General features: G+C 36.2%; 1 protein-coding gene across 1 annotated transcript; it reads right to left on the reverse strand.

Annotated features, from left to right (window-relative positions):
- Positions 1–1,924: 1,924 nt before the first annotated feature.
- Positions 1,925–10,618, reverse strand: LOC149075999 (uncharacterized). Its single transcript, XM_089243524.1, has 3 exons — positions 10,049–10,618; positions 7,285–7,434; positions 1,925–6,429 (listed from the first exon to the last, which is right to left on the reverse strand). Exons 1-3 carry the CDS (start codon positions 10,332–10,334, stop codon positions 6,188–6,190), a joined length of 678 nt encoding a protein of 225 aa, XP_089099650.1. The 5' UTR covers positions 10,335–10,618; the 3' UTR covers positions 1,925–6,187.
- Between the last annotated feature and the right edge of the window lie 326 nt (positions 10,619–10,944).

Here is a 10,944-nt window from a genome sequence, read left to right on the forward strand (position 1 = left end):
TTGTGCACATGCACTATAATAATAAGAAAAATATTGATTGTAAAAACAACAGTAAAAATGCAAGGGCAATACATTCCTCTACTTCTCCCATAGTATGTAAAACTAATCTTACGTATACATTTACATAGAAAATAAAGCATGACAGTGTTACAAAAAGTATTTAAAAAAAAATAGCACAGAAATTCAGAATCATTAAAAAAAAGTATTTTTGGTATTTTACGGAAAAATGCACTAAAAAAGAAAAATAATACATTGAAAAAGTCATAGTTATGCTAAAAATAAATGCTTCACATCAAAGAAACATCTTCCCCAAATAACATATTGCATTAAAAACAATATTTTTACATGAAGCATAAAAAAGAAAAGTGGATCCATAAATCTTCATTCAGAAAAAAATAAGCTTTCAAAAAAAAGTTTTATCTTGACTCATTCAAATCAGTTTTTTATAACTCAGAAATATATAAACACTCCAATAGCTTCCAGTAATGATTAGAGCCCGGAAGCTTAGGCACTAAAAATGATTAAAAAAAAAAAGGCACTAAAAATGCCTAAAATAGGCACTAAAAAAACATTTAATTTATGGAATAAGGTAACTAAAATAACTAAAACTAAGGTATTAAAGTTCTAAAAACTAGCTGAAAAATTGGTTGCATGTATTTTTTTCTGCTTTAATTATGATTTACAATAATTGAATTATAATGCAAGTTAAACTAATTTTAAGCCCAAAATAAAATGTCAGTAGACCCTTATTATTAGGTCAATTCCAGGACCACAATTACCAGACGCAGAGCCCGTAGAGAAATGACATATGGGACTCCTTCAAGTTGTGAATAATTCTTGTTTATTTGTTGTATTATTTGGAATGATCATTATCATTTCTATAGTTGAAAAATAGCTATCTTGTTCTAATGTAGTAAAAAAATTAGTTTTTTATTACCACGTATATGGGACTACTTCAAGTGCAGGGCCTTATGTGGCCTCATCTGTCGCACACCCCTGCGGGCGACTGGTAAATTTAATCGAATACTAAATATCTAAAATAAATAGCCTCGGTTTGCAGTGCATTAATGGTAATATCAGCAGAACAACATGGGACCACACACACAATAGCCCTGTCTATTTCTACCCCACCTTGTGTGAGTCATGATGTCAATTGATGACCTCTTGGTACAGCCATCGGTCAGCTATACATATACAATGCAGTCCAATGCCTGAGTGAGACATGTTTATGTGAAGCATATGGAGAAACAAAAATTTCTAATTTCCTTCTGCTTGTCTAACATGGGCTGCATTTATCTGAAACAAAATCATTCACGTCTAACACCATCCAGTCAAAGTAAAGTTAATACACAGCAACACCAACTTCTCTATTTCTCAGATCACTTATTTGCGTTTAAATGGGCTGGAAGGGGTGGGACTTTCTGATAATTAGTACCATGAGACTTGGAAAATTTTTTGTTCTCAATGCTCAAACTATTCAAGTTGTATAGATTATGGCCACTGAAATTCACTAATAAACTTAAAAAAATGTTAAAATAGATATTTATGGCAGGAAAACTTTAAAAAAGGCATTTTCACCAAAAAAAGTTTAAAAATAGACAAAAAAAGACATTTATGGCATTTTGCCTGAACTTCCGGGCTCTAGTAATGATTATTCATATGAACGGAGAAGCTGCATTCACAAAATATGATTAACTACTCCAACAAATGACACTTCTTCCCCAAATCGAAAGATCCGAAAATTCCATTGCCATGTAAGCCTAAACTAAAACCAATATATGAAAATTGCATTTATCTTAATTACACATGACATGCATACATCATATTCATCATTTAACAGATAATATAGCTGCCGATTTTTCAAGAGACATCCAGGATCTCTTTTTTTTTAACTCTATATAAAAACTCTTTTTTTTTTCTTTTTGTACAAAACGTCTTCATAACTTTCATTTAAAAGGTAACTGCAGTTCAAAATTAAAAACAAGTCAGTGTTTATAGCAAAAATATTTGTCCTCTCACAGCCTAAGTCTTCTGAGGCCGGGAACCACGTTGTCCACTTTCTTATACTCTCTTCTACCATCAAAGATATTTTAATTTTTCAATTTAAATTATTTCCAGTACCATTCGTGAATTTTTTTCTCAGTGAACTTATGGAAATTTTTTAAGATATATATAGGGGAAAAAATGTGTTACCACAAATTAAAAACATGGAGTGCTCAATGAAATACTGTCGGACCCCAATATAACAAACTGATTCAGCAGATTCATTGATTTAAAAATTTTCTTCTGAAATTCTGATGAAAATAAAAATGTCAAACCCCTTTTTAACCAATAAAATCCTTGACATAACAAATGTTTTTCAAACTATCTTTAATATTTCTTATTTCTCATAACCCAAAACTATGATACCAAGATTTGACTTCCCAGGATTTGACATTCAGCTTTTCTTTATAGACAAACAAAAAAAAGGGGGAAGAAGAAATCTGTCCCCTTTCGAGCAAAAGAGGCAATTTAAAATGTGCACAGGTTTAAGTGTGTGGCCAATTGGTGTACACGGATACCATTAAACTTTGTGGTTGTCCGCATATCTAGATTTCAGTCAAGAAATAAAGTTAATTCAAGTTTGTGTGTTCTGTCTTCGACAAGCAAAGAATGGTCATCTGAAGAGAAAGCATTTTTCGGTTAGCAAGAAAATGACAATTTAGACAGAATCTGATAGAAATGTTGGACATACTGAACAAACATCTGTCAAGAAATTTTTTCATGCATCCCGACTTTATTCTTAAGTTTATATCTTTCTCCCAATTGTTGTCAGAAATAGGTTATCAACAGCAACCCCAAAAAAGCTTTTAAAATTTTCTGTTTCGAGTGTGTTTATGCTCCTGATCAATTTGACCCAATGATTTCTTCAATTTAACGATAAAATTGCAGGTTTCTTCCAATGTCTTAAATCAGGGTTCAACTGTATCTAGCCTAACCAACAAATCTGTGGGACAACAAATGCAGGTAAACAATAAATGCAGGTAAACAATAAATGCAGGTAAACAATAAAATGCTAAAATATGCTCACATATTTTATCACATATTTTACAGCATCAATACATAATCTTTGTATATATAACATTTGAAAAATTCAAACAGAAGAGAATTTTTTGTTGATAAAATGAATGAAAAGATGATTATCTACAGATAAAATGAAGTTGCTAAATGAGACAAAAAAAAGCTGATTAGTCCCTTTCAAGGCTCAAATCATTCCGAGTTTGGTGATAAAAAAATATTTTTTCAATGCTTATTTATGGTCATATATATTTTTTAACATAATAGTAGGGGAGACCGGAGACGGTTGGCATAGTTTTTATAGTTTTTTCCTGTAACTTACAGCAAATTTGACCGATGCTGCGAATAGCTGTACTCCTCGACTATAAATTTATGATTAAAATATCATGTGAAATTGCATTATCAATTTGTCAAAAATTTCCAAAATTGTTCTAGCTATGCCAACTTACCCCAGATGTGGGGCAAGTTGGCACAACACTTGGGGTATGTTGGTATAGCATGATGGTAATATATATATAGGATCTGGGGAATAAATTTAAGTTAGTAACTACAAAACTTATTTCAATACAGAAGGGCAGAGAAAAATGATGTGCATGTTAAGCACAAAATATTTTGAAGTAGAAAACAAATGTAAAAAGAAAAGTTAAAAAAAGAACAAGGAAGTGATTATTTATAGCTTCATGTCCACCAAGAAAGTGAGTTGATCGCTCACTTGAATGACACGTGCTCTATGCCAACATGCCCCTCAGCTGGGATGTCAACTTTCCCCTCAACATGACTCTTTAGACAAGTGCGCTGCCTCACAGTTCCACAAGTTTTATGAAGCATTACACAGCACTTGAATACAATCGTTATTGACCACTCTACCCATCACAACTGTTGAAAATGTCCCAACATATACTAGTCCTTCGCTGAATAGCAAAAAATTTTAAGTGAAAAAAAATAAATAAAACTTTCCGGGCACGAAATCGGAAAACTTGCTGTCCTTCATCTAAGGGAGCTCCCATCACACTGAAACTACAATGCATGTAGGAAGACCGTCAGGTGGTTTGACAATGACGATACAAGCATTCAGTGCTCACTGTCATAGGAGTATGCAAAGTAGCTTCAGTCTCCCTGACTATATACATAATTTTTTTTTCTGAAAATTGTTTGAGAAAAAAAACTTGATTCATTAGAATAAAATTCTACCTGTAAAGTTAGTTTTCCTACTGAATTTTTACAATACTGAACTCATTAAAACTGGGCTGGAAGAGATCTCAGCAACGGGATGAGTCCGGTGTCAGAGTCCTGGCATGAGTTCAGTACTGAACTCATTAGAACTCGCTCGTTTTTATAAAAACTCAGTTAAGAGTTTCTTCTAAAGGTAACCCAGTTTCACATGATATAGTACATTTTGTTTTTATAATTCAGTCACCCTCCCCCTCTTCACAGGAGAAAGAGTAATAAAATGTCTAAATATGGAAAAATGATCACGGTAGTGTTGATTAGTAGAGCAGTCTCAGGGATTCCAACTCACTGGAAATTATAGATTTAAGTTGGACTGAAAGACAGATGTAGTCTAGGGCTAAAGACTAAAGGCAAAAGTAATTACCATTTACTTTCACGTAGCTCTTTTTCTTTTATGATTCTATTTTGATTATAAGATCAAAGCAGAATATATAAACACAAATCACATCCTCAGCAACTTGCATACAATCAAAATCTTGATAGGTAGAATACAAAGCGACCGATGAAAAATATGCAGTTACTATTAGTTCGACTCACTGAACAAACTACCCTACATCATTGAAGATTCTGAAGTCAAATAAAAACTTTGACTGAATTTGACATATTGTGGCTCTTCTGTAGACCACATAGCTGCAGACTTTTGAGAATGAGAATTACGGAGGTTTTTGCGCGGATCCGAATTCCATGCAAAAATGAATATAAAAGGGATTTTTCAAAAAAGAAATATAGGGATTTTTTTCCCTTTGCAAAAACATAACATTGCACAAGCTGTCACCAATTAGCGCCAACTATTAGGTTGAATTACCTGTCATTACTACTCCCAAATCAAATCATACTAACAAAAAAAATTGTTATCAGCCTGAAACAGGACATGGTCAGATCAGATACGAGTCATCTCACCAATTGTGGATATCAAAAAGCTGAATTGACACAGGCTGTTTGACAATTTTTGTCTTTTACCTCGAAAATGATTTTTTTCCCACTAGATGCAAATAGCAACAATTTACATTATGCTTGACATTATTTTGGGAATTAAAATAAAAGCAGAGAGAATAAATAAAATAATTGAATATAAGATTTTTTTTAGGGGTCTTGGAGATGGAGTAGAAATTCGGGAGAGACTCCTGAAAAATCCGGAAGACTTGGCAGCTATGGTAAGTTTACATCATTTTCGAACATCTTATTGAAAATGATCACTATCAGCACCATACCATCAGCCAGAGAGGGTCCATAGTAGATTAATGTCTGGGACCCCCAAGATGTTCATCTTTCTACATCTAATCAGCTCACACAAGAGCACCCCCCCCCCCAAAGTCGCAGGAGCATTGCTCCAGTGGCTCTTAGCATAGTTACGTCTCTAACCACTGTTCTGTAATTACAGATATTGGTATTAACACCATGCTGAACAATGATAAGCACAAACTGCTCTGTGCTTATTATATTAATACAAAGTATAACACACACTGGATATTGAATATGGTTTCACATACAGAATTTTCTCGAGAAAAAAATGAAAGCAAAACTTTTTTGATTTAAGAAAAAAAAAGTGCAGTAAAATTTCAGTTGCCTGTTAACAATTGGAATTTTAAGTCCAAATACTACACTTTAAAAATAGACCATATGTATATATATATTTTTTATATACTTCTTTCACAACATATCAAATATTTCATTCCGTTTAACTTCCATACATACGTGTATATATATGTATTTACACTTATACAACATTGTCATTCACCAATAAAAACAATTATTTTTCATATAACAACACATATACACACACACATATACATTTTTAAAAAACCAGATTTGATTGTTTTAACCGGATATTTTCCTTCGGAAACAAGGAATGGAGAAAAAAAAAAGTTCAACAATAAAACATTTTTTCTTTTTCCCCCTCTCAGGCTTTGTTAGTATTATTCAATTTATTCAATGTGAAAACCTGTTGATTCCTGCTCTTCATTCGTTGAACGGCAAGATAAGACTCAACGTAGAATAGGACAGCTGCAGCGAGCTCGCAAAGTGCTCCAACCACAGCGCATCCAAATGACCATGACAGGAAATTGTGATCAGGATCGGGCATCCAATTTCTTTCATCTCCCAGTGCCCCAAATGTTATCACTGCTACAAGGGAAAATATACCTGCAAGAAAAGAATCAGGAAAATAAGCATAGCTGTTTATTATCTCTATTTGTCAAAAAAGTGCGGTAACTTAACATGATCACCATCAGATAAATTGATCCAGTTCGAAGGGGACAATCAAAATAAATCCTATGGACAAAACTAGAAAATTCTCTCAACTACAGAAATACCCTAACATATGTTACCTCACATTCATGTAGTTTTGTCCCAAAATAGGATTTTTTCTCAATTAGATGTACGCAGAACAAATGAAGGGTAAAAGTGGTAAATGCTGTAAGTGTCAAAAGGAAAAATGTTTGAAAATTGCAAAAAGCTGTTTTTGCCGCAATTAGGGACATTCGCATTTGCGACCTCTTTACATGCTCTTTTGAACCACTTAGAGAACTACCGGGTATAGTCCTCCGACCACGAGATGAATTTTCGCTGCGACATGTCACGTCGGATGATTTTATTCAATTTTTTTTTTTTGGTAAAACGATTGCACATCGAGAAAAGTTCATCAGTGACTGAGCTTTCACGATTGGCACGTCCTTCTAGGATAAAATAGAATTGTTTGACGTGACATGACGTGCCGTAGCCAAATCTCATCTCGTGGTAGGAGGACTATACTTTTCACATTGACACGATCACTGCTCATTTGACACTTTAACATGAAAAACAGTGTTTAAATTTTTTTTTGACATTTACCATTTTTACCATTCAAATCTCGAAGATATAGGTACAGGCTGACCTTGTTTTGGCCACGTGTCTTGGTTACTTGGTGTGAAAAATTGAAAAATGCCAGCAACAATAATGAAAAACTTCAACTGAGCCTCCAAACATATAAAGGTTTGAAAGCAATGCTCTAAAACGTACCTGCTGCTCCGGTGACACCAGCCAACACTTTCAGCACCTTTATCTCCTTGTCTGGAGTCAAGCACAATATGAAGGCCATCAGCAACAAACATGACAGAATCAGGAAAACGAATCCCATCGTATACAATGTCTGTACGGCAACGAAGAACGCTTTTGAGGTGAAACAAATGCATTAAATGAGTTTTTAAAACAGAAACTAAAACAAATAAACATGAAACATTGTTACTTTTGCATTATTTATAATCCACACATTTTTGACACCCACCAAATTTGGTGAATTTTGACTTGATCCTTCCGGCACACTAGGCTTGTTGACATAATGTTTAGGCTTCTTGGCATGATATTTAACAGAAACCATTATGATATAAAAATATTTATCTGAATATCTCGGAATGTAAAACAGCACAGCAGGGACGTCTTAAGAGCATTGGGAAGGGGGGGGGGGTACGCCAACTTATTTCTCTGAGGCCCTACTTGGGAAACTCTCGAGAATTTCAACCAGTTCTAATTTTTGTGAGGGTCCCAGGACCATCCCTGGGTAGACCCATGCGCTAAGACGTCACTGCAGCACAGCTGAAATGAAAACTGTATCAAAGATAATGCACATTTGGCTGACATTTCATCTCCTCATCAATATATACTAGCACACTCTCTAGGTAACTCATTAGGACAAAGTTTCCCCAAAAAGTGTGTCACCAACCTATATCAGGGACGTCGCGATGAGCTGAAGGTATAGCCTACACTTGTGTCCCTTATCAGGCCTGGACTTAGGTAGGTACGAAAGTGTGGTTACAATGGGTTGCAAAATTTATGGGACCACAATTTTGATAAAAGAAACCCTTTTCTTCTAAAATGGGAAATATTTGTGGAAAATTTAATTTTTTTTCCTGAATGATGAAGGACATGAAACAGCTTCCAGTTTCACCCCTAATAATGTCAAAGCACTCATGGCTACTGCAATTAATGAAGGAATTCCAGAGCATATGCATAAAATTGCATTGGGATCAAAACGACCTTCTTTCCCCTAATATTTTTAATACTTATGAAAACATTGGTTTGAGGCCCCCAATATTTCCACACGGTCGCAACTAGATGCTTAGTCCTCTGGGGTCTGCATGCATTTTGGTGCCGCCTCGTAATGGTGAAGGAGATATTCAAGGGTGAAATTTGTACTCTCTCTGACTCCAGCAAGGAACTAGGCACCGGACCACTCTTTTGATTATTTATACATGCTTTAGGTCACTCTTTTGGTTATTGACATGCTTTCACACTCTCTAGATCAGTGGTGTGCAAACTTTTTGAAGTGTGACCCCCCCCCCCCTTTGACAAAAAAATTGATCGGCAACCCCTACATAGGCTGACCACACATCCTAGTTTTCCGGAACATTCTGATTTTTTGCCAGTAAATGTGCTGCTTGTTTCGATTTTCATAAGGCACTATTGACTTCCAAAGATATTTTTTTTTAATATCATACAAATACAGTATTCATTTTGTTTTTTGATGTACTTAGTGTCCCTTATGCAAGATGGAAGTGTATCGAGGTGTATGATCCTTGATTTTCGTATACAGGATGATTAAGAAAGAATTGTCAGATTTCAAAATGATTCTACACTTGAAATCGACCATTAACAAAAACTGTTCATGAAACATACACACATCTTCCCCATATATTCACATATCATTTTTCATTCTATTCTGTGCTTTTACTTTTAAAGAAATATACAATTTTGAAATTGGATGATTCTCCCATCCAGTCACCCTGTAAAAGTACTAATTTGATATCGTCCGCTGCATGCCAGAAGCATGAATGTACAAACTTTCTTCTTTCTTAATCAGCTGTTTGGATGTGCCTGAAATGTGAATGTGTATCTTTATTGAAACACACATTACATGTCAGGAAAATAACTTCCATAGGGTACAGTAAATATTCAAACGTCATTTCCCGCATTCTTTTGCAAGGACATTGCACATTCATGATTCTGGCAGGATGAAGCCGATATATTGATCCAATTGTACAAGTAGAAATTTGATAAAATTACATTGTACGGTACATGGTAATTAGATCAGCTGAATAAAATAATTTTTTAGTTTTGACATATTTTTAAATAAAAACGAATTTCTTATTTGGAAGTTTTTATTTTGGAGAATCTCTCGTGACCCTCCCCCAGTTCATTGACGAAACCAAAAGTTTGTGCACCACTGCTCCAGACAAGGCTGCAACTAGATGCTTGGTCAACAGCGGCAAGTGCTCATTTTGATGTCACCTTGCGATGTTGAAGGAGAGGTTTCAGAATGAAATTTGTGCACCCTCGAGTCTAGCGCCAGGGGCACGAGACCCATTTACTCCCCTCCTAGTTGTGGCCCTGGCTCCAGATCACTGTTTTGGCCATTTACATGTTTGTACACGCTCTATGCCACTCATTTATCTGGTCCCTCATTCTGTAAGTCACTTTTTTTTGGTCATTTACATGACTGTTCGCGCTCTAACTGACACTTTCGCTAACTCACGTGCTTGTGAACTCTAGGTCACATTTTTGGCTGCTCACTGGCCTAGCCTCTAGCTGTCTGGGCAGAGGCGGATTTATTCAGGGTTATACAAATTTTGCCGCCCCTTTTCCCATTGTACTAATTTTCTTGGCCACTCATTCCTCAAATTTGCCACCCTTGGCTATAGTCCCCTCCCCGTTAATACACCACTGTGGACAATTGCAATTAGTATTTGAAACACACACAAGCAAATTCAACAAATATATCAATACTCACGAGGCGACAGGAAATCCTGTATGAAGTTGTAATCTTCGTCGAAGATCCACTTGCAGCCTCGGAATTCGCGGTCGTACCTGTAGTTGATGTCGACGAATCCTTTGAAGCAGGCCTCCCACAGCCCGAGCCTCTGGAACTTCTCGACGGGCGCCTCGCCATCGGACACCAGCCAGTAGGGCGTCGTGAAGGCAATAATCACGAAAAGGGCGCCGATTCCCAACGTTATGCAAGACAACAGCATGACATTGTGCATCTTGCCTAGGCCCATTTTTAACTTCAGTGGCATGAATATCGACACGGGGACGCGTTGGACAAGACAAAACTGACAAACGATCTCGTAACTGCGATTATCTCGTAATTATCTCATCACCTTAGAACCTAGAAATTGACACTCTCCGAAAATCTCGATGAATATTACTCATAAACACCGAATGTTTACCATAAAGGCGTGGTGTTCACCTGGACAAGAATGAAATACTACAGCGACAGGTGCCAACGGCGGAAAAATAAGGTAACTACTGCTGTAAATATAAGACAGCCCCGTTCCGAGTTGAAGGTTTCTACGTCGGTGGAAACATTTGGCGCGTTTTCGCGTTGGCGCTTTAGAGAGAACGTAATAACCAAAGTTTTAAATATGGTATATTTGCCGCTCTTGGTAAATAGTGTACGCAAGGAGTGGAGGTGCAGGCATTGGCATCGTTTTTCCGGGGGCGAGGCTATTTGCGCCCTCCCCCAATAAATTTCGTGAGGGTAAGGCTTTTCAATGAAAAAAAAATGCTACGCACCCTTCCTTCTCTTGAGGGAATCCCCATACACGGGACGATTGACAATTTTATGGCCTTCACCATACGCGGAGATAGACTAGGAAGTCTGGGGGGGGGGGGCACGATGATGAT

The sequence above is a fragment of the Pholcus phalangioides genome, unplaced genomic scaffold, assembly GCF_987345545.1.
Source record: "Pholcus phalangioides strain wild (caught in Gottingen) unplaced genomic scaffold, Ppha-v1.0 ptg000015l_1, whole genome shotgun sequence".
NCBI classification, from domain to species: domain Eukaryota; kingdom Metazoa; phylum Arthropoda; class Arachnida; order Araneae; family Pholcidae; genus Pholcus; species Pholcus phalangioides.

Coding starts and splice junctions, on each gene's coding strand:
- LOC149075999 (XM_089243524.1), bottom strand. CDS start 10,334: ATGCCACTGAAGTTAAAAATGGGCCTAGGCAAGATGCACAATGTCATG. Junction 7,435..10,048: donor ACAGGATTTCCTGTCGCCTC/GTGAGTATTGAT, acceptor TCACCTCAAAAG/CGTTCTTCGTTGCCGTACAG. Junction 6,430..7,284: donor TGGTGTCACCGGAGCAGCAG/GTACGTTTTAGA, acceptor CTTTTCTTGCAG/GTATATTTTCCCTTGTAGCA.